This window comes from Callorhinchus milii, unplaced genomic scaffold (assembly GCF_018977255.1).
Source record: "Callorhinchus milii isolate IMCB2004 unplaced genomic scaffold, IMCB_Cmil_1.0 Scaffold17, whole genome shotgun sequence".
NCBI lineage: Eukaryota > Metazoa > Chordata > Chondrichthyes > Chimaeriformes > Callorhinchidae > Callorhinchus > Callorhinchus milii.
In genome coordinates, this window is record NW_024704758.1 from 2,845,378 (window position 1) to 2,871,077 (window position 25,700).

At 42.7% G+C, this 25,700-nt stretch overlaps 1 protein-coding gene across 3 annotated transcripts; it reads right to left on the bottom strand.

The window, feature by feature from the left end:
• On the bottom strand, positions 1-24,591 carry phrf1 (PHD and ring finger domains 1). 3 transcript variants are annotated; one of them, XM_007909352.2, is made up of 18 exons: positions 24,534-24,591; positions 18,406-18,531; positions 17,998-18,168; positions 17,482-17,687; positions 16,049-16,132; positions 15,435-15,556; positions 14,977-15,068; positions 13,914-14,095; positions 13,143-13,281; positions 12,673-12,806; positions 12,393-12,580; positions 11,684-11,815; positions 10,984-11,141; positions 6,484-10,590; positions 5,567-5,790; positions 3,058-3,348; positions 2,136-2,264; positions 1-1,218 (listed from the first exon to the last, which is right to left on the bottom strand). In XM_007909352.2, exons 2-18 carry the CDS (start codon positions 18,503-18,505, stop codon positions 1,066-1,068), a joined length of 6,612 nt encoding a protein of 2,203 aa, XP_007907543.2. In that variant the 5' UTR covers positions 18,506-18,531; positions 24,534-24,591; the 3' UTR covers positions 1-1,065. The 3 variants fall into 3 exon arrangements, with proteins under 3 accessions (XP_007907543.2, XP_042197323.1, XP_042197322.1); XM_042341389.1 differs by lacking the exon at positions 24,534-24,591 and adding an exon at positions 24,397-24,508; XM_042341388.1 differs by lacking the exon at positions 24,534-24,591 and adding an exon at positions 24,315-24,508.
• Between the last annotated feature and the right edge of the window lie 1,109 nt (positions 24,592-25,700).

The following is a 25,700-nucleotide window of genomic DNA, read 5'->3' on the forward strand; positions in this document are numbered from 1 at the left end:
TGCGATTTCAATACTTTACAGGAAAGAAAGCATTAGAAGGCGTTGTAGATGCTCTGCAGTTTAGTTCACACAAAATACAAGTTAAGCTGCAAAAATAAACTTTGGACTTATCGGCAAGCAACCATATATTAATCTTTTTAACCATATTATCTCCTTGATCAGGAGGCCAAATAACTCATTTTCACAGAGTCCTGAACATTTGCTTTGAGTGCTTCAGAAACGTGAAGAAAATGTTCAGTGTGGGCTTCTGCAAAATACATGGATGATTGTGATTTTAGTTGGGGCTTTATTGCAGGCGTAGACAGAAAAAAGCAAATTAATAATAGCCAGCATGAATTAACACCTGTAAGACTGCATTTTATCATCACAAGCCATAATTATTTCAATTCATACGAGGGACAAGCTAGGGAGGGAGGGTGTGGGGAGAAGAAAAATTTAAGTGCTACAATTTATCTAACAAATTAATTTTTTGAATATTATTTACAGAAATAAAGATGCAATCATGGCTTTTAAATTATAATTTATGACAAGAGGTTTGTAGAATATTGGTGAACCTTTACCAAACTATGTTACATTTTTGCCCAGAACAAGTCATCTAAAAAATAAGGAAACCATTTTGAATAAAAGTGACCAATATTTTATAAACTCGTGTTACTTAGGCAATTCTTTTTTTTTATCCTTTCGAGCCGCTATCAGACAAACTAAACAGAGCTTCAAGTATTCAGTCCAATCTTACATAAAAGGAACATTATTCTAAACGCCATAAACGCCGTCTAAAAATCTCATTCATGACAGGGTAGATGGTAATGTTGTGGCATCAACTCGTTCTTTGTACAAAAGAGGAAAAATAAAGTTCCAGTTGCAAAGCTTCTTGACGTTTGTTTTGTTACAGGTGCACTTTGACTTTGACTGGCGATGCTATCAAATAAAAAATATGTTGCTACTCCAGCCGCCGATACCCTGCTTGTAAGAGGTCGGTTTCCCAGAGTTCACCGTATGTGTTCACACGAGTTAAGAGTCCCCAGTGCACTGACACTCGTATTGTCTGTGCAGGTTTCACATGTTTCAGCTCTCTTCTGCTTTGGGGTCTGTTTCTTGGCTGGTTTCCCCCGCTTCGCCTTTCTTATGTTTCCTTATGTGTTTGTATTTCTCCACGTATCCCTTCACAAGGTTGGCAACCTTAACTGGGTTGATTTCACCACTCTTGCTGTGGCAGATCTGGTATTGTCACACACACACACACAAACACACACACACACACACAAAAAAGTCAAGTCACAGCTTTTTTTTCAGAACAGCGCCAATGATAACTTTCGTATCGTAACTTTTATTACCTGGAATGTCACGTTGACTCTTTCTGGGGTAGAACTATGTTCCTCCTCAGTAGGTGGCCGTGCAATAATTTAAGAGCACCACAAGGATATCAACAACAAATTGCATTGATTTGGATTAATATTTCACCTGACTAAACAAAATGAATAACCAGCCTTTCACGTTGGTTATTCATTCATTTAGGTGGGTGAAATATTAATCCACGACAGCCATGTGCCACACTTTTATGGAAATCTGTCCATACTTCTGAAGTTCTCTGATACGCTGCCCTGCGTGAAGGGCGCTATGTAAATACAAGTTGTTGTTGTTGAAATCTGAATTTAAATTAAGTTCTCCAGTCTCTAATGATCTGTGTGATTAGTAGGAGAGGAACTGGCTGCCACTTTACAAAAGTTATGATCAGACAAAAAGAAAAAAAATTATTTTAAACCCCTAAACATGTTCTGATCTAAAAGGTATCAATATTCCCACAAATATATTCTGGATTTAGGATTATTTTTGATCTCTCAGAGTATTAGTCTATCCCTTGTAGACTAATATAGTGCCTTATCCCGTTGTCACGATGTCTCACAAGGTTCGAGTAGAATGTCTGTGCATTTGTAGGGGATTGTGGCAGCCAAATTGTTCACAGAATTATCTCACAAACTGCCGTTTAACTGAATGAGTTATTTTACTAAAAACTTGTCTGAACCCAAATTGTGAGCCGTATTATCATGTTGTCCAAGTACTTATGAAGTAACACAATGTTACAAAGAGCAGAAAATAAACTTGGCGACAAGACTGCCTTCCGCTTGCGACATTACCTTTTGCACTGCTTTTCGTAGAATCTCCTTGTACTCCTCTTTGGTGATCTCTTTTGTCTGGTAAAAGGGCTTTAAGGCTAACTTTGCTTCTTCAACAGCCCTCTCCTGTATATGTAGTTTTTTTATGTACTGGAATAAAACAGGAGACATTTTAGTGAACATTTTCTTTTCACAAAGTGTTCACAGTTGGGCCTCTAACAGAGAACGACAGCTTCCCTCTCCCATCTACACCGTGGAGTCCTGTAGCGCAGTGGTTAGAGCACTCGCTTTGCAAGCGAGAGACCTGAGTTCAATTCCAGGCAGAGGGCGAAACCTTGGGCAAGTTTCCTTACTCCACACAGAGCCTAATAATAATCCCTCCAAAACAAAACAATAATAAATTGGTCATTTTCAATCTACGACTGTTCGTGGGACATTGCTGTGCGCAATTGGCTGCCGCGTTCGCCCACACATATACAGTCAATTCACTTTACAGTATGTTCTGTGAAGCGCTTTGGGACGTCCTCCCGACGTAAAAAACACTATATCAAATGCAAGGATTATTATTATTATTACCTATGTTGAGATTTGAAGGGCCTCCAAAAAAAAGCGGTGTGTTAAACCTCCTCAGAAAAATAGAGAGAAAATGATGAGGGAGGGACGTACCAAAACACATCAGCCTATATCTCATTCAGATGGAGATTAACAAGCGGTAGCCCTCTCTCTCTTTTTTAAATAAGAGATTAATCTATGTTAGTCTCTCGCTTTCAGAGTTCCAGCATTTAGCTTTTCCATTACAATGTTGGTGTAAACATATCATTTGTTTTCAGATACCAATGCCAACCCCTGCCAGTGCAATGATGGACACGAAGAGACATCAAGACTCGCTCGGTAACGGACGGAAAACAAAGAATAACTGCTATTGCATTGGACGATTACTTACATTGTCGTTTTGACTTTTGTCGTCAGATGGTTTGGGCTCTTGCATTTTGCTGTCCAGATTTCCCACAATATTCATGTGTGCGCCAGCAGCAGCTGAAGCCGCAGCAGCTTGGTTCGTGGGCTGTAATGGCATTAATGGCTGCACGGGTGTGCAGCCTATCAGAGGAATACTTCCTTGCATGAACTGGACAGTTTGCTGACCGGCAGGCGTGTAGGGGATCGGGAAAGGAGGCATGAGCGGCATCGGCGGGGGTGGCATAAAAGGTCTGGCAAGACCGACTTGGTTAAATGCCTGCAATCAGTAAAAAAAAACTAGGTTAAAAAAAAGCACACATCAATCAATTCTGTACCAGCAGCACTGAAATAAAAGTAATAAGTATCCTTGCATTCCAATACAGCGCCTTATCAAGTCTTCGAGATGTCTCAAAGCGCTTCATAGAATATATGGTAAAGTGAATTGACTGTATATTTGTGGGCGAAACGCGCCAGCCGATAGCTCACAGCAGCGTCCCACAAACAGTCGTGGAGTGAGTGACCAAACTATAAACTAGTCAGCATGATTAACCATATTCCTTCTGATGGGTCACAGCAACAGGTCTACATAGATTAAAATGTATAAAACTGTACTTCAACCAATGCTTATTTTCATACAGTGTTAAACTGTCTATAAAAGTACACAGCAAGCAGCTTTCTTTGACAAGATGAAAGTCTGACATCTTGTGTCATCAAAAGTTAAAGCTTATGCAGTGCAAGATATATTTTTACAAACCACAGGACTGAAAGTGGAATTTAAACCAAAAATATCCCTCACTATATTATTGGCATTTTATGGGCATAATATATCTATTGAGCATACTATATTAATTATAGCCCATTTAAAAAGCTGAAGGATGTTTCATACAAACCAGGTCAATTTAACTGAAATTAAATTTTAAACATCAAGTATATTGGATGCAATATGAATAGAATAAAAGAAATACAATGTTTTACAGAACTTACTGCTATCAACAGTAAGTGTAAGAGCAAAGCAATGCTTAGAAGTGTAGGAAAGTATATAGGGGAAAACAATCCTATTGATAAATGTAATAGCTATCCCATATTAAGTGCTCTGGGACTCTACCCCGCGTGAAGGGCACTATATAAATGCAAGTTGTTGTTGTTGATGAGGATCCTGGGGCTGGATATTTCAATGTGCCTGTTGACACTACACTTTGCTTTGGTTTGTCAGCTTAGGTAATTCCCAGCTCTTCCCAAAAGCAACAAAGCTCTTCCACGATGCACATGGCTCTTCTCTGTGATATAACAAAGAAGCAGGCACTAAGTTGGGCTGAAACCTTGTTCTCCTCTTTTGGACTCCATTAAGACACAGTTTCCAGCACGGTAATTTGTTAAGAATTATTTTGTGAATTTTGTGCCGTTCAGGGAGATAGGGTCAGGGACATGAACATGGACATTTGTGCCCATGGGCATTCAATTTTGGCCTCTCAAACACACGATAGAGGCAAACAGGGAGCTCTGTCCAATGTGCTCGAGCCACGTTGACCTCAATTCCAGAAGAGCCCCACTAGGAATGTTTCCATTCACTGTGCATTATCTAATCCAGTATACCAATTTCATCTCAATTTGTGATGGGCTCTGGAACTGAGTTAAGATCACTTCAAACTCACATTGTTTAAGGCTCTTGCAGCTGGCAGTAAGGGAAAACAAAATATTTTCAAGTTACTGAGGTTTTACATTACTTCCTGCATGCCTATAACTGGGGAACTTGGGACAGCTCTCTCCACAACCCTGATTGCATATTTTTATAAAGTAACCAAGGATTTCAGAAGTCAGCCTGTCCAGTTCTTACGCAGTCCCTAATGGCCAGCTCAAGAACACCTGATAACCATTCTCTATAACAGAGCATAGAACTGGGGGATGGATCTCAGCACAAGATAAAACTATGCAGAAGAGATGAGGGCAAGAAGTGAGGTGTTCAGACAAATAAGAATTCTCTGAAACCTTCTGAATATTTAATCTAGTCTTTCATCTATACCTCCATCAATTCATTCTCAATTGCATAATACTAAACACAAATCGTGTTGTTGGCTTGGTAAGATTTTATACAACTTGTGAATATGACAGATGACACACTTTGTTGCTTACAAACTGTTCAGTCAGTTCAACTTGTATACAAAATAGCATCCAGCAGGAATCCTACAATGGAGCCTCCTCTATTGTAGGCTTTTAGCAATAACCTAATCCAACCATTTGAGTGTTCACTAATGACAATAAAAAGTATGCAAGATTTAAAGGAGGTTGTCAAAAGACTAGAATAAAGACTCCAATAATGGCACATGTAAGGTAAGCAAAGCTGCACATTTTCTACTCATATGCAGCAGTTTTTTGCTGCAATTTGGCATCACAAGGCATTTGGCTATGAGAGCCCAAACTACAGGGAAATCATTAACCACAATGACTAACAGAGAAGCTGAGTTCTCCTCAGACGCCTTTTACAAGTGAGCACTAACCTGTGGTGCAAATAGACCAGGAAACATAGGTGGAGGGATTGAGTAATTAGTTACTGGAGGCAGGGAGTGAGGCAGGGAGTGAGGCAGAGAGTGAGGCAGAGAGTGAGGCAGAAGCTGAGGCTGGGGCAGAGGCAACGTCACTGGGTTTAACGGCTGGCTTGAATCCGGAGTTTTCCAGGCACCTTCTTTATTCAATCGGTGCGTCCTGTAGGAAAACGGGGTCCCTTTAAACAAAAAACAAAACCCGTTTAAACAAAGACCATAAAACCTGACTGACCGTCTTTCAAGATAAAAATCATTTGAAAATGATTGCCTGCTATAACTGTGAATGGGGTAAAGGATGTATAGAGACATAAAGTGAAATAATCTTGCTGTGTTGTGTGGCTTGTTCACACCATCCACCAAGCAGGAGGGCTTATGTTAAGGGAAGGGAGCCAGACTGCTTCCCAAACATGTATTCCTCCACAATTCAGCAAGGAAATTGTTGTTTATTGCTATTTAAAGAGAAAACAGAAATGTCGATGAGCCTCCAGTAGACAGAAGCACTGAGTGTCTCATCAGTTCCAACATCTGAACAAGCAGATTAGGTTGCAGTGACCTTGTAAAGGGTCTGGTAAAATAAACTGCATAAATCATTTCTAACCCAAGAGCTAGACAGTGGAAACAGTACTTAGATATCTTAAAATGGTAGCTGTCTGTTCTACACAAGTATGACAGGCCATAATAAAGAATAAAAAATACAAATAATCCTTGCATTTGATATAGCTCCTTATCAAGTTGAAACTTCATAAATGTTTATTGTGAAGTATAGTGACTATATTTGTAGGTGAACACAGCAGCCAAGTTTCTCACAGCAACGTCCCACAATCTGGGAGGGGAGGGGTGGTGGGTGGTTGGCCAGTAAAACTCACACTTACGGGTAAGCCTTCCCGATGTAGCCTCATCCTTATCCTCGGTCTGCAGGTTCCACGTCACCCTCTTGACGAGAGGCTTGGATTTTGTCCCGGTGCCCTGCGTACCTGCCTCATTCTCACTCTTCCCTTTCACAGGTTGTGTCGAGCTCTGTGCGAGCGTTTGCTCAGATTCCCCGCTGCTCTCGGGCTTTGTCGTTTCTGCTCTTTCCTCCGATGGTTCAGTACTAGTAACGACAGGCAGTGGCTTTTCCACTTCTACAGTGATGTTTGATCTCAGTTTATCTCCCACAGTCTGTTTGTCGTCTGCTTGAATGCCTTGGGAACAGGATGTACTTGCTGCACAAATTTCTGTGTCCTCATCCTTAAACAAGGTCACCACTGTGCTATTTGCAACGGGACTTATGTTTGCCAATTCCTCAGCTGGACTTGTATCTACAGATTCATTATGATCCCCTTGACTTAAAGTTGCCAATTGTTCTGGTTCATTGGACTTCTCACGCATGGTCGAAAGTGGTTCTGACTTTGTTGGATAACTTTCATGAGCCTCTTCATCCTCTGGCTTTACTATTGGACTTTCCTCACCTTCTGTTGGGGCTGAAATTTCCTCTTCTTTTCCAAGGCATATAAGAGGAATGGAAATATTATCTCCTACAGTGTCATCTTTGTTACAAGGACTAGCAGTTTGGAAGTTCTCAGACACGATACCGGCTTGGAAGTTCTCAGACACGATACCGGCTTGGAAGTTTTCAGACACGATACTGGCTTGGAAGTTCTCAGACACAATACCGGCTTGGAAGTTCTCAGACACAATACCGGCTTGGAAGTTCTCAGACACAATATCGGCTTGGAAGTTCTCAGACACAATATCGGCTTGGAAGTTCTCAGACACAATATCGGCTTGGAAATTCTCAGACACAATATCAGTTTGGAAGTTCTCAGACACAATATCGGTTTGGAAGTTCTCAGACACAATATCGGTTTGGAAATTCTCAGACACAATATCGGTTTGGAAGTTCTCAGACACAATATCGGTTTGTAAATTCTCAGACACAATATCGGTTTGGAAGTTCTCAGACACAATATCGGTTTGTAAATTCTCAGACACAATACCGGCTTGGAAATTCTCAGACACAATACCGGCTTGGAAATTCTCAGACACAATACCGGCTTGGAAATTCTCAGACACAATACCGGCTTGGAAATTCTCAGACACAATACCGGCTTGGAAATTCTCAGACACAATACCGGCTTGGAAATTCTCAGACACAATACCGGCTTGGAAATTCTCAGACACAATACCGGCTTGGAAATTCTCAGACACAACATTGGCTTGGAAATTCTCAGTACATTTTATCTCTATATTGTTCGTGTGCAAACCTACTGTACATGTGCTTATAGGATCAACTTCAGCGAAAAGATCAGTAGTACTATCTTTAAAGTCTTCACTCTTGCAAATGGAAATTTGGTTTTGTTCAACAAATTCTATAGGTTTGACTTCATCCTGCATTGCTCCAATTACTGGTTCCTGTTCCTCTTTCACGGCTATGGGATGGGCAGAACTATGAACATCAATTCCTGGAAGAATTGGCACACTGGAAAGAATAGGCTTCTTCAACGAGGCATTGCCCTCAGTGGTCAAGTTAGTTCTAGAAGGTGAAAATATCCTTTGCTTTCTTTCCTTCTCAATGAAGAAGTCTTTCTCTAGAGGAACATTAGGTTTCCTTTGCAGTTCTGGGAACTGCAATTTTGATTGCAACCACCTTTCTCTAGATCTGGATCTACTTTGATCCTTGGATCCTGAACGAGTTCTTGATATAGATCTCGGTTTCCTTCGTTCTCTGGATCTAGATCGGGACCATGATCTCCTCTTTTCTTTGGATCTAGAACCTGGTTGCAATCGGCTCCTCTCTCTAAATCTAGACCAATGTCTCCTCTTTTCTCTGGAGCTAGATCTCGATCGCGATCTCCTCTTTTCTCTGGAGCTCGATCTAGAACGAGATCGTCTCTTTTCTCTAGAACTAGACCGTCTCTTTTCTCTCGATCTAGACCATGGCCTTTTCTTTTCTCTGGATTTAGACCACGATCGTAAGCGTTTTCTTTCCCTTGACCATGAACTTGAATGTCTAGCTCGCCTTTCATGTTCTTCATGATTTGGCTCTCTTTCGTACTTCCTTCGGTTTCCATGGTCAACGCTGCTGGACCGAGACCGTCTGTAAGAACTTCTGCAATCCCTTGAGCTCTTCCTTCTCCTCTTGCGGCTGCCTGTGGACACGTCAGAAGAACTACTCAACCATCTCTCTCTGGACCCTGATCTGGAATGTCGTGACCTCTTGTCCCTGCTCCTTTGCTTTTTATCCTTTTTTATCCTGCGTTTCTCTAAGCTACTCGATCGAGACCGTGACCTAGATTTTGACCTCCGTCGTTCTCTGGAGTGCGATCTCAATTTTCTTTCTTCTTTCAACCGTGACCATGATCTGCTTGCTTTACGATCTTCCGATAAGGAGTCATTCCTTTCCTTCTTATGTTTCTTGCGACTGTGGGAACCTGATCTGGATCTTGATCTCGACCGAGATTTTGAGTCTATGTGGTGTTTTTTATTCATCACCTTTCCTTTCAGGTTATTTTCTAACGAGATGTCTGTATCCACGCTTAGAGCAGCAGGAACGTTTTTGTTAAGTTGCAAAGAACCCTCACCAGAACATGGACAATCACCATCGCTGTCTGTCTTTACAGCCTGCTGTTGAGACTGAGCATTGTGCACAGCAGATGTTGAAGAGCTGCAAAGTGACTTGTGAGTGTGTGTCCTTTCCCATCTTTCAGCATCAGAGTCTCCACGCAATTTCACATCTTTCTCTGCATCATCATCATTAAACACTTGTACAATACCGCTGTCAGATTCAGCTTTAGGCTCTTCAACAGTTAACAATTGAGGCTGACCGAAAGACTTACACTTGTCACCATTCAGAACAGGTATTGCTCTCGCCCAAGATTCTGTGTCGCTTTTACAGGGTTCAATTTCCTGGTTAGAAGTAGCACTAGTATTAAAGTGGATATTGAATGCAGTATTATTCGCTGTGTCTTGATCTTCGGAAGAAATAGACAATGGGGACGGACACTCTGTTCTGAACTCATTCCTATCAGGACTAGAATTTGAAGAACTTGAACCAGACCCAGTGGGATCAAACGGATCATATTTATCATCAGCATTTTCTTCTTTTACATCGGGCTGTGACAATGAAGCTGTTTCCTGGTCGTTTTTGTTATACCGCTGAACTTCATCATCTGTAGGTTCAAATGGATCGTACACATCAGACTGAGCCAACCTACTTGAATGATCAGTGTCAGTGGTCACAGTTTTAAAACTATGACAAGAAATGGAGTCCAGCCCTCTGCTTTTGAGATGTTCTTGAGATGTACCTGGGAAATTACGAGGACGACCAGCTACATCTGTAATGGAAGAAGCTCCTTGCAGAGGAGATTCAATATTATTTCTCCTGTTGTTTCCTAATCTATCAGGTGTTGAAGACTGTCCACTGTTATCATTACCAGCAAGTTTGCTTGTTGAGGCATGAGGCATTCCATTACTTTTGTTGCTCAGTTGGAAACTGGAAGAACTGGTTTGGTTTTTTATCTTTGGTATCCGAGGAAATTCTGAAATATCAAGCCTAGGAAACGGTTTCGGTGGAATTCGGTTTAGTGTTCCCATGCTGGTTCTTAAATGCAAACTGGAAGCGTTATTTAACCACTTGAAGGGTGTGAACCCACTAAATGTTTTGCCACATTCCCCTGTTCGTTCCGCGTTTGGCAAATTCCCAGATTCGTTTATCCTTGGATTGGCTGATACTTCAGGCATGGGAGTAAATTTTCCAGATAACAAAGGTCTTATATTTGTTGACGTTGTCTGTAGTGCTGGTTTAGATGATAAACCAGATGTTGATGGAAAAGTAAGTGAATTACGTTCCGTGCGTTTTGAAGTACTCGTAAGGCCAGTAGTTTTTATTTCCTCTTTTGAAGTACAAGTAGAGTTCCCTGAGATACAAGTACTTGCAACCGAGCTTCCAGAAGAGTTCTCGCTACCTCTGTCACTTGATGCCTTCTCCGGACGATGCCCTAATTCAACAGATGAAAGGATCGAAAAAATAAAACACATTACACCACAGTTTATAAGCAAAGTGCACCTTCAATTTTGATAATTCTTTCAGAAAATAGAACATATACCAAACAAGATTTGATAGGAATATATTGCAATTCACACAAAGCCATGTTTCCTCACATATTAAAAAGGGGACAGAGGAGAAGGCAACCAGTGAAATGAACTTATGTATGTTGGATAAAGGAGCCATTGTTCATTTATTAGCACTTGCTAAGCTTTAGCTCAGGAAGATGTTAAACTGTTTATAGAGCAAACTGTAGGATAATGAAATGAAGGTGACAAAAATACTTCTTTTAGGAATAAAAGGGCGGGTTTACGGATGCTTTTTACTAGCGCATTATAAAGATTACCTCTTTCTTTCGGCTTTAAAGATCCATCCCGATTGATCACAACGTGAGCACTGTCCATCATCAAGATGTTCTGCCCTGCCAGGATACATCCCAACACATCTGGGACAGATGTGGTTTCTGGTTCCGTCTCCCGAGCAACAGTTGGAAGTATTCCATTCCTGGCACAGAAGAAAAAATAATCTGTTTTAAACAAGTACTATGCCAGGATCAGGACAGCAGCGAATCCATTTGCCAATGTGATTCACTGTTCACAACTAATTCTTTCAACAAAAGCCACTGAAGCATTCTCCCCATTAGAGCTATACAGGCTCTTTGCAAAATTGACTTGCAAGTCTTAACTGTGTCAGATTTACAGATGACATAACACTAGGACGCATCAATTTATTTTTATGTCAAAGTAGTACAGTAGGTAATATTGTAGGTAATCCCAGTTTCTCCCAAAAATACAGACAATCCACTTTACAGTGCATTCTGTGAAGCACTTTTAGATGTCTCATTGACGTGATAAGGGGCTGAATCAAATGCAGAGAATATTATTATTAAGAATGATGATACTCTAAATTAGCAAAATTGCCTTTATAGATTTATACAAAATCATCTATATCATTTCTTGGAAATGCTAAAGAAACACTGAACACCATCTATACAAAGGGCTCATTGGAGAGCTATGTTGTTATGCTAACAATACAATTTTTCCAACCTTGACATTGCAACTGCAATGGGTCTGGCCACTGGCCGATGAGAGCGCAGAGCTGATCGGGAAAGGACTCTTCTTTTGCTGCCAAAGGGTGAGCCCAGATTTGCAGCTTCCCCATAGGATGCCTCTGTAGAACTAAACATAATTTGTCAGCTGTTTAATTTTCTCATCAATCCAACCACAAATAACTTCACATTTAAATATTTCAACATTCTTGCAAATGCTAACGAAACACTGAACACCATAGAAACTTCTTCAGAAATGAAAGGCATATTATCTGGAGTGAATTTTCCCCAATTATCAAGGTGAAGAATACCATGATAGGACCTGGAACAGTTCCCCCTTTTACACCCATTGTTATCATCAGAATGCAAAGGACAGGTGTATAGCAGGTTTATGTTCTGTCCACATTGCCATTAATAGACCAGCACCCCTAAAGCACTATGTCTATTTCCCATACCAGCCATCTCTGTGACAGTTCAGACCGATGAGTACTACACTGTGTAGTTTTGGCATACTCGAATCACTCCTTTAAACTGAATGGAGATCATTCAATCTCCTTTCATCTCCTCAAAATGAGGAGTGTTATATTAACAGAGTGAAGTAGATCTGATCCCAGGTTCAACAGGTGAAAGGAATGTGCTAACCCACCTCATCACCCAGTTTTCCATAAATACTGTCTTGTAACTGTATTACACCAGTGGCCGCTTACCTTTCAAAAGGATCCAGACCATTTGGATCTCCATATACTGACAATGAAGCTGCTCCAATATCTGTTCTCATTAAATTCAAGGACGGCTCCACTGGTTTGTACACGGAAGGAACTGCAATTCCATTAACCGGTTTACCAAGTCCGAGGTTCTTTGCGATACGTGAACGAGCTGTGACGCTCAACTTAATCTATTTAACAAATACAACAACAAGAAAGTCCATAAGATATTCGATTAGAATTTCAGAACCGAAGAAAATTAAAACAACAACTCTTTGTTTACCGCTTTCTTCTTTCCTTTCTTTCGCTTGAATCTTCTTCTGCGTTTTCTTGTCGTCTTTCCACCAAGCTTTGTTCCAGTTGCTAGATTGGATTTGCCACGGGGTTTCTTCTTCCCAACTTTTCTCCTTCTTCTGCCTGGAAAGACACAATAACACCGCCAGTTAACGCGATAGTCACCATTCAACATTCGGCCATCAAAATGTAGAGCAGGACAGGCTCGACAACCTGGCCTTGAAGTGTGAGAGCCCCATCTGGTTTTGCCAGGAACTAATGTCATCAATTCCGAAAGAGTGAAAGGCTGAGTGAGAAGTGTTGAAAGTTTAACAGTGTAATAGCTGTATTTTAATTTACTGAATGTGATCGAATGCAATAAAGTGGAACTCCTGGCAGGAAAGGTTTTAACAATAAGCCTGTTCCACAGCCGGGAGGTATATACACTTCAAACTCCTCCCATACAGGAGAAACAATTACCTGTTTTTGTTTTACGCCTTTTCGTGCTCTGAGCTCGTGGGTTAAGGGGCCGTTGGTATACTGCTGTGTTTAGGCCAGCAACAACTGCCTCGATAGTTTCATCCAGCAGGCTGACATTCATCAGGTACTGTGGTACGTGCTGTAAAAGGAAATCAGATCTGGTCACAAAACAATTACTAAAGCAAATTAACAGTTTTAGTTCTCTCAGGTTGCTTATAGCTTGGAATATTTATGCCTGTTTAATGCCATAGCCCACTTTGACGCACACTGCATCAAAGCACAAGTACTGTTTTTAATCTAAAATCAAGATTAGTGTTGATAGAATTACAGTATGAATCCTCGCATTCAATTAACTATAGACTTAACTGTAATCCACTTAACTTAAAAGTCCAACTATTGTGAAAGTACAAACAGTCATTGGCAAGAAGATCCTTCCAATGCAAGGGTTGGGCATATCCCTTAAACTGCAGAAGAAGGCCCCAGTCTTTGCAGAGAACAGGTTCCATATATTTTCAGATGACGCACTGTAAGATGATTACACCAAGGTGGCCAAACCTGTTCGCTGCTGGGGGCCAGATGCCCTATTTGAGAAACATCCTCAGGCCACAGCAGCAATATTTTTGTGTTTCCCTTCCAGAAACATAACATTTACAGGTTATGGAGGGAGGGGGCAAGCCGGGTGAAATGAGGTTGGGGGGTGCGTATTGGACCACCTTGCCTTACACAATTTCTACATTAATACCTGCAATTTCTGTGCAGCATTTAACGTACCCGGATTTGATGTGCACGGGTAATCCGATTTCTATTTACGTTTGCTCGAACACGCTCGCTTTGACGAGTCCTTGCGATAGCGCGGGTTCTTCTTACAGTTGGGCGTAACCTGGAAGTAGTGGGCTCTTGTGGTGCGTCAGCAAAAAGAAAGGCAACCTCATCGTCATCAATCTCATCAACCACTGAAAAACAGAAGGAGAATGAAATCAGGCATTACTTAGGAGGTTTACAAGCCCTTCGTGGTCTTGCACACCCCCTACATCTCCAACCTCCTAACTCCATAGCAGCCTTTCTGCTCCAACCGCTCGGTGGACACTGGTCTGCTTCAGGTCCCCCGCACTTCCCTCCCCACCATTCGCGGTCGGGCATTCAGCATCACTGTCCTCACTCTGGAACTCTATCCCGCAATCCCTTCGCCTCACCCCCTCACTTGCCTCTTTCAAGTGCTGTCTAAAGACATTCCTCTTCGACCGTGCCTTCGGCCACTCTGCACCCCTTGCCCTCTACCGCTCCTGACCCCAACTCGGGTCCAAAAAACCCTGACTGTCCAGTGCCCTGGGACGCCTTTCCAACGTGAAGAGTGCTATACAAGTGTAATTTGTTGTTATTTATTAAAGAGAGGCTTCCCTCTCCCACGCCACCCTTTCCTGTGAGGAAGTTCATCTGGCAACTATATGACTTTGCTCCTCCTGCCAATCTACTGGAAATGTCACTTGATCAGGGTGAGGAAAGACTCTTTATTCATTACTCAAGCTTCACCCTCCAGGGTAGGTCCAAGACAAAAGCTTAGCTGAAATTGATACTCACGTTCAGAATCCATTTACTCTCTAGCTAGCAAGCATCCTCACACACTATAAGCGAGTTTGGATAAAGGCAAACCTAAAACTATACCTCACTCTATGGGACAATTTGCTGGAAACAATCAATAATACTCTAACCTTTAACAAGCTGTTGATTACTGCACTGTTCCTGCACATTCAGGTTGTATACATACATTAAGAAACAAATGCAACACGTGAAGGGGGCATTTTTCAAATACAATTGTAAAGCTATTTTTACTCACCATCTGTAGGATTATTAATAGCACATTCAGGACAAAACCATTCTTCCACTGGAACAGTATGAAGGGGAGGGTCAAGGCATTCCATGTGGTATCTTAAAACAGTGATAGCTTGAATTAGCAAAACATTCCCTGTTAAATAAACACTTCAAGATCCACACTGTCTTCAAATCCCTTCATGCCCTTTCACCTCCCTACCTCTCCGACCGGCTTACTCTCCAAGGCATCGCCCACTGCCTCCGCTCAACTGCCTCCGGCCTCCTGCTTGTTCCTGGTGTTCACCATTCCACCATCAGTGGCCAAGCTTTCAGCCACTACGCCCTGAAACTCTGGAACACTCTTCATCTATCCCTCTACCTTGCCCACTCCTTCCCCATCTTCAGGTCGTGCCTGAAGAGCTTTCTCTTCGACCATCTTTACATTAGTTTCAGGCCTAACATTATTTCGAGCTTGTTACTTACCCGGCATCGCAACCATCACAGAGGAGCAGGCGATCTTCCCGGTCACTTCGGCCACACACCTCACAGTTTGTCACGTCCTCCTCCCCCTCCTCATTTCCTTTATCAGGGTTCTGGACTGGAATCTTCAAAAGAAACCTTTTTTTTAAAAAACCTCATTATAAAAAAAAGAGGTTTAAAAGTTAAACATCTGCTAACCTAAAGTCCTCTCCTGGGGGATCCAAGGGTAAACGTTACCCTTGATATGATGCAACATTGAGCCACACAGAGTGGGAAGCTTCCATGTTCTAACCTTGGTCTCTGCTGAAAGGACAGTACAAGTGACCCAGCTTTCCCAGCTTACGTAATGATTACTAACCAGCAACACAAACTGAAGTCATGTCTGAATATTGTGTGCAGGATGTGTTGGGCTCAATAGTCGTGGCTTTAACAATCAAACAGTCTACCAACTGTCAGTATCCAGTTTCACACATAAAGAATGGCATCTTGAGCAACGCATTAGAAGCATTGAATCATTGCCTTCATTTTGGAGGGATGAAGACGGGAGGGGGGAGAGAGATGAAGAGATACTGTTTTTTAATGCAGCCACTTAACAATTCGATTTAATTCCTCCTTACCTTTTTTAAGATTTTTCCTCCAAAGTGAGTACGAACACAGATATGATTGAAGATTATTCGATCCACTGGACAGGAATTTGCATTCTGTTTAAAAGGAATTATATTTTAAATTCTTTATTCCTTACCAAGTTGCATATTATACAAACTGCCGTGAATTTCACAAGTCTCCCACCCCCCAACCATCTTTTTGTTCTGGGACGCTACCCTGTGTGAGGGGTGCTGTATAAATGCAAGTTGTTGTTCTACAGCACAAGATGATATCAAGGAAAGGAACTCGGGTAAGTGGCATTGTGATATTTGTTAAGTTGCAGACAGATAAACATTGCTGTGGGTAAGGGACAATCTCTGGTTCAGAGAAAACAGGGCACTTCTCTTTAGTGAGTGCTACCTGAGATTGCAAAGGGGCACTCCTAACTGTTCAGCAGTGCCACACAGCAATTCATAATTCAAAATGTAGTTACTTTTACCGTTATTTTTACCTTTTACCAACACAATGTAAATTTTGTTCTTATTAATAAAACTTGGGACATCTCTGCACTCGATATTTATAATAATAATCCTTGCATTTGATATAACACCTTATCATGTCTTCAAAACGTCTCAAAGCACTTCACAGAATACAACAACAACAACAAAATGACATTTGTAGAGCGCCTTTCACGTTGGGAGGATGTCCCAAAGCGCTGAACAGTCAGGTGTCAGGGCCCGAGCATGGGGAGGGGTGCTGTAGGGGTGAGGGAAGGCAGAGAGGTGGGAGGGAGACCAGAAGGGTCTTGAGACCGGCCTTGAAGGATGCGAGGGAGAAAGCGAGGCGAAGGGACTGTGGGATGGAGTTCCAGAGTGTGGGGGCAGAGAGGCTAAAAGCCCGGCCACCGATGGTAGGGTGGGTCGGGCGGGAGACATGGAGCAGGCCGGAGCCTGATGAACGGAGGGAACGGGCAGGTTGGTAGGGAGTCAGCAGGTTAGCGAGGTTAGTGGGGGCAAGGGCATGGATGGCCTTAAAGGTGAGGATGAGGATCTTGAACTCGACCCTCTGGGGGATGGGGGCCAGTGGAGTCGGGCGAGGGTAGGAGTGATAGGGTCGCGGAGCCTGGTGAGTGAGAGTACACGGCTGCAGAGTTTTGGATGATCTGCAGCTTGTGAAGGGAAGAGTTCGGAACAATATACTGTAAAGTGAATTGTGTGGGCAAAATGAGGCAGCCAATTGAGCACAGCAGAGTCCCACAAACAGTTGTGGAGTGAGTGACCGTTTTTTTACTGCTAGGTACACAGAAGCGTGTGAAGTAAGGAAACTTGTCCAACATTTTGCTTTGCTGGGAATCGAACCCAGTCTCTCGCTTGCAAGGCGAGTGCTCTAACCACTGAGCTACAGAACTCCACTTAACAGTTTAACTAGAATGCCAGCTTCACAGAGTACTGGGGGAGAGACTCACCTTTGCCCATTCAAGAATGCAGTCAAGGCAGAAGTAATGTGCACAGCTTTCTGGAGTCCCAATTGCCTGGTCCCGGAAAGTATTCAGACAGATCGGGCAGTTCTCACTGTCTTCGTCAGAGCTAGCTCTTCCTTTCACTGCTGAACTGTCCTTTGATCTGTCCACTCCTCCAACCGCTCCTTCATCATCATCTTCCACCTCATTATCTGAGAGATAGAAGATTTTTTATTGCTCCAAATCACTGACATTCTGCATTTTTCAGCCTTACATTTGCATCACCTGTCAAGGATTTACGTTTCTACCCCTAATCATATTTCTATAATGCATACTGCATCATACAGAAACATGGCAAGATGTTAACAGGAAGAGGTCATTTGGTCCATCGTGCCTTTACAACTATTGCTTTCACTGAGTAATAATACACAACTTGCTGTCAGTGAACAATTCTTATCTGACGAGTTACATATGAATCAATTCTATAGTAACACAAACAAGGTATCAGATTAAATACTGTACCATCCTCGGCAACCTCGTCCTCATCCTCATCTTCTAAATCTTCCTCTTCCCCACCTTCATCGCCGTCATCTTCCTCATCACCATCGTCTTCTTCATCTCCGTCCTCTTCCTCATCACTTTCATCCGTGTCTCCCTCCTCCACATCATCGCCATCTTCACTACTGGATTCCTCTAACAACGATAGAAGGTTTCATTTCAGCAACAACAATCTAGAGCACCCTCTTCCCCCACCCACGTACCAGTCATTGCTTTTAAACTGATTTCATTACAGATTGCAAATCTAGATTGTAAAAACCAACCAGCTTTAACCTCAAGCAAAGAGAACATTACTCCACTGAAATGTCCCAATACTGGCCTAACTAACTCATCACAATACCTTATCAAGCTTACCCAGTAATCAAATATTACCTTCATCACTGAAAATGGATGAAATCTGACGTTTGCCTCTTCCTTTTACCAGGGCTGTGTTTTTGTTAATCAGTTCATCTTGACTGTCATCATCAGCCATAATGTAGATTCAGAAATATATACGGTCTATGAGAAATCACAAAAAGAGTTTGCATATATTGATACTTAGTGACAGCATGAGAAATAATAATAATAATAGCTGGATTTGATATAGCGCTTAACACATCGTTGAGATGTCTCAAAGAGCTTCACAGAATATACTGTAAAGTGATTGATTGTATATTTTGTGGGCAAAACGCGGTAGCCAATTGCACCCAGCAGCGTCCCATAAAAAGTGGTGGACTGAGCAACAGCCAGCTGGGTAGCTTGTCAGTTTGGCCAAGTAGTAGCATTCCTGCCTCTGAGTAGGAAGTTTGTTGGGAATTGAGCTCATAATCCAGGCTGACAATCCAGTGCTGTACTGGGTAGCGATGCAAAATCAGAGGTGTTGTCCTCCATGGCTTGACATTATAATAATAAACCTTGCATTTGATGTAGCTCCTTACCACATCTTCGAGACGAATCAAAGTGCTTCACAGAATATACTGTAAGGTGAATTGAGCCTACATTTTGTGGGCAAAATGCGGCAGCCAATTACGCACAACTGTGTCCCACAAACAGTCGTGGATTGAATGATAATTTTTTTTCAAGGAATCATTACTCACAGCAAAGCGATCGGCCAATTGACTAACAACTGAGTTCCTACTTACTGCTAGGTAAACAGAGGCATGTGGAGTAAGGAAACTCGCCTAACTTTTTGCCCTGCCAGGAATCAAACCCAAGTCTCTCCCTTGCAAGGTGAATGGTCTAACCACCTAGCTACAGGTGCTTTATCAAATAAAGGATGATAATTATTATCATCACATCCTGTGGTCACAGCAGTAATCGATTCAATCAATGTTCCTGTTCTAACTTAGCTGGAACCAGGGTCTCCCCTAACATTCTTTCACCACAAGGGATTTCCTGGGGTGAGGTGGGGGCAGAGTTAGTACTTTCTTGCACACTATTATTCAATGTAGATAAAGAAGCACGACCTAGCAATTCATGAAATGAAATATATTGTATAATCTCACGTGATGGCATTTGCTAACTTAGAAAAAATAGTTTCAACACAGGGCAGATTTGATCACTCAGTGGGTTTGGGTGCATTTTTAATGCAGAGCCATGTAAGAGACTGGGTGATGCACATTGAACATCAAGCTGAACAGGCAGACAAAGATCTACATCAAAAGATCACAATAATAATCATCCTTGCATTTGATATAGTGCCTTATCATGTCTTCTAGATGTCTCAAAGCGCTTCACATAACATACTGTAAGTGAATTGACTGTATATTTGTGGGCGAAACACAGCAGCCAATTGTGCACAGCAATGTCACACAAACAATTATGGATTGAGTGACCAAATTATATATTTTTTTGAAACAATTAATAATAATATTATCCCCAGAAAAGAGATCAGCCAATTGACTTGCAAGCCGGTTCCTACTTACTGCTAGGTAAACCGAGGCGTGTGGTGTAAGGACACTTGCACAATGTTTCACCCTGTCCGGGAATCAAGCCCGGGTCCTCTCGCTTGCGAGGCAAGTGCTTTAACCACTAAGATACAGGACTCTACAATGACCAACCTATCTGCCAGGCCTCAGTGTCAAATTTGCATGATGAGTGGATATATGGGTAAGATATCAGAGGGTCCCAGTAGTAGCTTACACAAGAGATAGNAAAAAAGAGTTGAATACCCTAAAGTAAGGAGCGGGGTAGGAGAAAGTTGGAGGGAAAATAACACTAGGGAGAAGTGTTTAAAAATCAATCTGAATAATTTTCAAATGCAAAATAAAATCACTGTGCTATATGATTGGAGTCCTGTAGCTCAGTGGTTAGAGCACTCGCTTTGCAAGTGAGAGACCTGAGTTCAATTCCAGGCAGAGGGCGAAACCTTGGGCAAGTTTCCTTACTCCACACAGAGCCTAATAATATCCCTCTAAAACCAAAAAACAATAATAAAAATTGGTCTTTTTCAATCTACGATTGTGGGACATTGCTGTGCGCAATTGGCTGCTGCGTTCGCCCACAAATATACAGTCAATTCACTTTACAGTGGGTTCTGTGAAGCGCTTTGGGATGTCCTCCCGACGTGAAAAGCGCTATATCAAATGCAAGGATTATTAGTAATATTATATTGTCATGATAGAGTTCTGTCCATTCCATCCATAGAGTACAGTAGTAGGATAAGGCCAACATCTAGAAATATCCACAAAGAAATTTCCAAACTCAGTCAGGTTTGCAACAGAGATGACAAGCAAAGAGTGAAAAATTAGAGGGTAAGAGACTACAACACTCTGAACGACCTTCCTGGTTTAAGAATGATGTGTGATTCAAACTAATTTAAAATAAGAGACAAGAAAATATCAGATTTACAAATCAATGCAATCAAAGTTCAGAATGTTTTTTTGCTCTTTGAAGTAAATCAATTTCTTCCTTCTCCTCCCTAACTCTACGCCACCCCCCCTGCCCCAGTAAATTTGACCTAGAAAATACACAATCACAATGCAGTGGAAGCGCTTTAAGACATCCTTCTGACATGAAATGTAACGATTATTTTAATTTTTATAATGATCGAAAAACAAACAAAACCACTGTTTACATACTATAATTCCCACCAGATTTCTCACCCAATATGACAAGAAAACAATGTTACTGTTGCTCTGTGCTGTTTACAAGCAGAATGTATCAGGGTCTCCAAAAATGCAATGTTTCACCAAAATGCATTCAATTATTCATTCAAGATCAGGTTAAAAGGGTATTTTTTTCCTGCGTCTTTTCAACATTACATCCATCAATATATATATATATACACACACACACACAAACATTTACTCATAACTTCTAATGTATGCAGTTTAAGATATGTGTGAAAGTGTTGGAGATAAAAAGGAATGGCAGGAAGAGGGAATGGGATTTTTAACAAACTGGTAAAAACAAGATAGCTGCTCAGCCCGATCTACTGCATTTGATTGAATCATTAGGTTCTGACACAGAAAACATAACTCTAGGGGATAAGAGTCTGTCATAATCAGGATTAATAACCACGTTGGAAACAATGTTATTAATAACCTCAGTTAGTATTTTTATGGTGAATCATTTTCAACCTGAAAAGCACCTGGAGGACTCACAGCAGAATTTCCTTATTCCCATTACTATTATTATCATTTATATTTTTAAAGTACAACCAGACTGACTGGTCTCAAACAGTGAATGTCAGCGGCAACTCTTGCCTCTGAATTGGAAGGTTGTGGTTTCAAGCTACAAGTCAGTACTTAATCACATAGTCTAAGATGACATTCAGTGTTGTTATATATCGAGTACAAAAAGAGCGCTTTAGTGAAATTCAGATGAGATGCTAAACCAAGGACTGCTCAGGTGGGCGGTAAAGACAACAACAACAACAAAATTACATTTGTTTAACGCCTTTCACTTTGGGAGGATGTCCCAAGGCACTGGACAATAAATGTTTCTACCCATACATGGGATTGGGATCAGGGAGGGTGGAGGGCTTGAGGGGGGGGGGGGAAGTGGGAGAGGGTGATCGAAGGCAAGGTCGAAGAGGAGGGTCTTCAGACAGGTCTTGAAGGAGGCAAGGGAGGGGGCGAGGTGGAGGGACTGCGGGATGGAGTTCCATATGGTGGGGGCAGAGTGGCTGAAGCCCTGCCTTGCAGGCCAGAGGCCACTGAGCAGAGGAAGCGGGCAGGTTGTTAGGAGGTCGCAGAGATAAAGGGAGCAAGACCATGGAGGGGTTTGAAGGTGAGGACCAGGATCTTGAACTGTATCCTCTGTGTGATGGGAAGCCGGTGGAGTCACGCAAGGATTGGGGATGATAGGGTCATGGACCATGGTGCGGGGGAGGACACGGGCTGCAGAGTTTTGGATGATCTCCTATAGAGAGGAGTTGGGGAGGCTGACAAGCAGAGAGTTTGCATAATCAGAGCCTGGATGTTATGAATGCGTGTTTGAGAGTCTCGGCGGCCTGCGGTGTGAGACAGTGGCGGAGCCGGAGGTGGGGGAAGGTAGAGTGAGTCATGGCATGGACGTAGGGTAGAAAGGATAGTTGAGGGTCAAACAAGACCCCAAGGTTCCGGACTGGCTCAGTGAGGTGGAGTGGGCATACTTGGATGGTGATGCTGTCAACACCACAACTACCACTGCAATGAACAAAGAGAGTTTCTCTCTATATTCTGGCCAACTGTCCTCCAAATAAAGTGGTCATTAACCTCATGTCTGTGGGATCTTGGCGAGTGCAAAACGACCGCCATCTTTTCCTACAATAACGGTCACTATGCAGGAATTACTATAAAACATCAGACATTATAAAATACAACAACATTCAATGAAAATTATTTTTTGTCTGCTATTTCCCATCATAAAATGGTGAGTGTATTCTATTGTACAGATAGGGATAGCTCCAATATCTACCGTATCTACCTGGTTCCCACAACAATGGAAAATACTGTTCCACAGTACAAAAAGGCAAACTTATCCCAAGCGGACACAACCAAATCTCCAGCATAATTGGTTCCTTCCTCAATTATTGCACACAAGGTTATAGACTTACAATCTGGAACTGGCCCTTGTAGCCCAACACATTCTAACTTCTGCTGATCATTCCATACAGTTTTAGTGACCAACCTGTGTTGCAAAGACAAACACCCTGACCACACACACACACACACACACCAGCAAAGATCACTGCTAACTGTTCTATCCTCACATCTCATATCAAATTGTCAAACTGCGCTCAATCTCTCAATTTTAATGGACATTGCAAAATTTCAGAATAAATAGCGATATCAGTGCAAGGCTAGTAGGAAACACTCCACGGATAAGTTTGAAAGGCATGTACAGTATGAAGCCCCACGATGATAATAATGATCCTTGCATTTGATATAGCACCTTATCATGTCATCAATTTACTGCGTTCATGCACTGCATCCTGACTCCAAGGTTAACTAGGCACACGCGTGTGCGAGAGAGACACGCACACAGAACATGGTCCCGTGCTGTTGTCAAACACGTTTACAGTCCAGGTGCTGCCCTTTAACTTGCAGCCTCCAGAGTGAAGCAGCTGTGAGCGAGAGCGAGAGACCGTGCTAGGCCGCGACCTTAGCTTTACTTCAAGTGATACGAAAGCACCGTCTCCGCGCACACACACACACACGCGCGCACACAATTCATCAAACATATCACACGCCGGCGGCGGCCGCTTCGCTCTTAAACTCGTGGAAGCAGCTCGGTTTAAATTTTTTTTTAAAAAATTTGTTTTAAAAAAAAGTAAATAATAATTGTTACCCTCCTTCTCTCCTCTCCTCTCCTCTCCCTCCTTCCCTCCCTCCCTCCCTCTCTCCCCTCCTTATAAAACACCAATTCTTCTTCTTTTGTTATTGTTTGGGTTGTGGGGTTTTTGAGGTTATTGAGGACTATAAATTCTGGTGTGTGTGTGTGTGTGTGTGGAGTGGAGGGGGTGTGTGTGTGGGGGGGGCGTGTGTTTTGAGGGGGGGGGGCTATTTATGAACAAAAAAAGCCTCCACTACCCCCCCCCCCTCACCTCACCCCTCACCCACACCCCAACCCCCTCACCCCAACCCCCGCCGCCCTTTCTCCCTCCCACGTCGCACACGAAGCACAACGGAGCGAAAAGGCGGGGGGGGGGGGGGGGGGGAGAACATAATAATTTTCAGGACTAAATTCCATTCCTCCCCCGACACCCCCCCCCCCCCCCCGCACACACACACACACACACACATATATATATAGGCCTCGCCCGCTCTTAGGCCTCGGGCCCCATGGAAACAAACAGGGCCGAGGTCGGGCCTCACCCGCTCCTGGCACCCGCTAATTTTTTTCTCTCTCTCCTCCTCCTCCTCCTCTTCTTCTTCTTCTTCTTCACACGCCACCTACCATAGAGCGAGCGTTGCCAAGTTTATTCCTGGCCCCCTCGGGTACATCTGTCAAAGGGTTTTTTTTCCTCTCTCTCTCTCTCTCTCTCTCACCTCCCCCCCCCCCCTCACACACACACACACACACACAGTAAATACCACAGCGGCCCGGCTCTGCACCCAGACTCTGTGGAGGGGGGGGGTCACGGAAACAGCCGAGCGCTTCCGAAGATAGCCGAACGCCTCGCGTCACGGTCGTGTTCTTCGGCGAGCGGAGTGGGGATCCACGGCCACGGCCGAGCCTTTCCGGAGACACCCGAGCGCACTGCTCCGCCCCCGTCAGTGAGAGCGACCACGGATCCAGCCGAGCTCTGCCGAAGATACCCGAGTGGTCCAATTGCTAAGCTGAGGGGTTCTTGGCAAGTGATTTACAAAGATTTACAAGGAAAAAAAGGCCACTCAACCCAACCAGACCGTGCCGGTGTTCATATTCCACATGAACCTCCATCTTTTCCTTACTCTAACCCGTATCCTTCTACTTCTGGGTCCCACTGAGGAACATTGAGCTGATTTGTGGAACTTGGTGATGGCAATGTGGGACCTTGTGTGGAAGAGGTCACAGTTAACCATAACAATCTCATTGACTTGGATGGTTGGGTGGGAAGCTAAACTGAATCAGGGAATGCGGAGAGAGGAAAGGATGAGGAAAGGAATGATAATCCCTCAAGAAAAAAAACAATAATAAATTGGTCACTTTAATCCACGTCTATTTGTGGGACACTGCTGTGCACAATTGGCTGCCACATTTCACCCACACGTATATAGTCAATTCACTTTACAGTATATTCTGTGAAGCGCTTTGAGACATCTAGCAGACGTGAAAAGCGCTATATCAAATGCAAAGATTATTATTATTATTATTATGTTCCTGGGCGGCAACAACACATTCAAGGATCTTGACAAAGGGAGGGTTAGAGATAAGCCATTAGATTAATAGAGGAAGTCTTAAGGATTGCTCACAATGAAAGCTACAATACTGCATCTTTGCCTTATATCATTAATCTGAACAACATAGTCCCTTTTGTGTACAGGAAACAACTATTTAAGACTGCGTCTGTAGCAGATTCCAGAACGGAAAATGATTGGAGCCGCAACATTTCTGCCAGTATAACTTAATTATCTTGGGTTTCCGAAACACTGATTGTCCAGCGCCTTGGGATGTCCTCCCAACGTGAAAAGCACTATATAAATGTAATTTTGTTGTTGTTGTTGTTGTTGTTGTTGAGCTCAGAGAGAACTTTCATAGTGACAAAGTTCACTATTGCA

Excerpts from the sequence above, each read along its gene's own strand:
- phrf1 (XM_007909352.2), bottom strand. The coding sequence starts at position 18,505 with ATGGCTGATGATGACAGTCAAGATGAACTGATTAACAAAAACACAGCC. Across the intron at positions 16,133-17,481 it reads GCATTCTTGAATGGGCAAAG|AATGCAAATTCCTGTCCAGT; the intron begins GTGAGTCTCTCC and ends CCTTTTAAACAG. Across the intron at positions 13,282-13,913 it reads CCCGTGCACATCAAATCCGG|CACGTACCACAGTACCTGAT; the intron begins GTACGTTAAATG and ends TTCCTTTTACAG.